A 749-nucleotide genomic window follows, 5' to 3' on the forward strand; every position below is an offset into this window, starting at 1 on the left:
TCGTCAGCATCGCGGTGCTCAAGACGCTCTTTGCCTACGGCATCGTCGTCGCCCTCACGATCGTCTTGCACGTGTACGGACACATTGTCCAGCAACGATGGCCAAGTGTGGCGTAGGCGCGTCGTGCCGCCGCTGCTTGAGTTTCTCGTGTCGATGGAACATGTCCATCACTCGCCACTCGTGTTGCTGGGGATCGTCTCGGTCTGTCTCTTTATGGCACTCTTCACCGAGGTGCACAATATTGTCGTATTGTTTGTATCGATAGACTCACGACGATGGACGATGTAGACGCTAGGGCTGTCGCTCGAAAGCGGCGCGTTCTTCGCCGCCCTTGCGTTCATGGGCCAAACGAATTTGAAAGTGACCCTCACGTCCATCCGCGTGCTCGATAACCTCTTTGGGAGCATGTTTTTTGCCTGCATTGGCATGATTCTCAACCCGGTGGGTAGGACTGCTTCGAGCGTAATCGTTGAGGACTCGAGGATTAGGTTTACCTGGTCCGCAACTGCCTCCCCGTGCTTTCGATGATGCTGTGCATTGTCGTCATCAAGATCACGCTCGTGGTCGGGCTCATGACGTTTTTCCACATCCCGCCCTTGCGTGCGCTCAAGGCGGCGCTGAGCCTCTGCCAGGTACTGTCGCACTCGAACCTCAAACTCAATGTCAAGGAGCCTCGCGGTGGATTAGGTGGGCGAGGTCGCGCTCATTTTCATGATCAAGGCACAGGCGACGCAGCTCCTTTCGCGGCC

At 56.5% G+C, this 749-nt stretch overlaps 1 protein-coding gene across 1 annotated transcript; it reads left to right on the forward strand.

The window, feature by feature from the left end:
• Positions 1-213: 213 nt before the first annotated feature.
• On the forward strand, positions 214-696 carry SPRG_15349 (hypothetical protein; the record flags this gene model as incomplete). The annotated part of the gene is made up of 4 exons (XM_012355440.1): positions 214-231; positions 289-441; positions 489-632; positions 688-696. Coding segments are annotated over 4 exons (324 nt in total), but the record flags the coding sequence as incomplete, so codon positions are not given.
• Positions 697-749: the final 53 nt, after the last annotated feature.

Source organism: Saprolegnia parasitica (assembly GCF_000151545.1).
Source record: "Saprolegnia parasitica CBS 223.65 unplaced genomic scaffold supercont2.244, whole genome shotgun sequence".
NCBI lineage: Eukaryota > Oomycota > Saprolegniomycetes > Saprolegniales > Saprolegniaceae > Saprolegnia > Saprolegnia parasitica.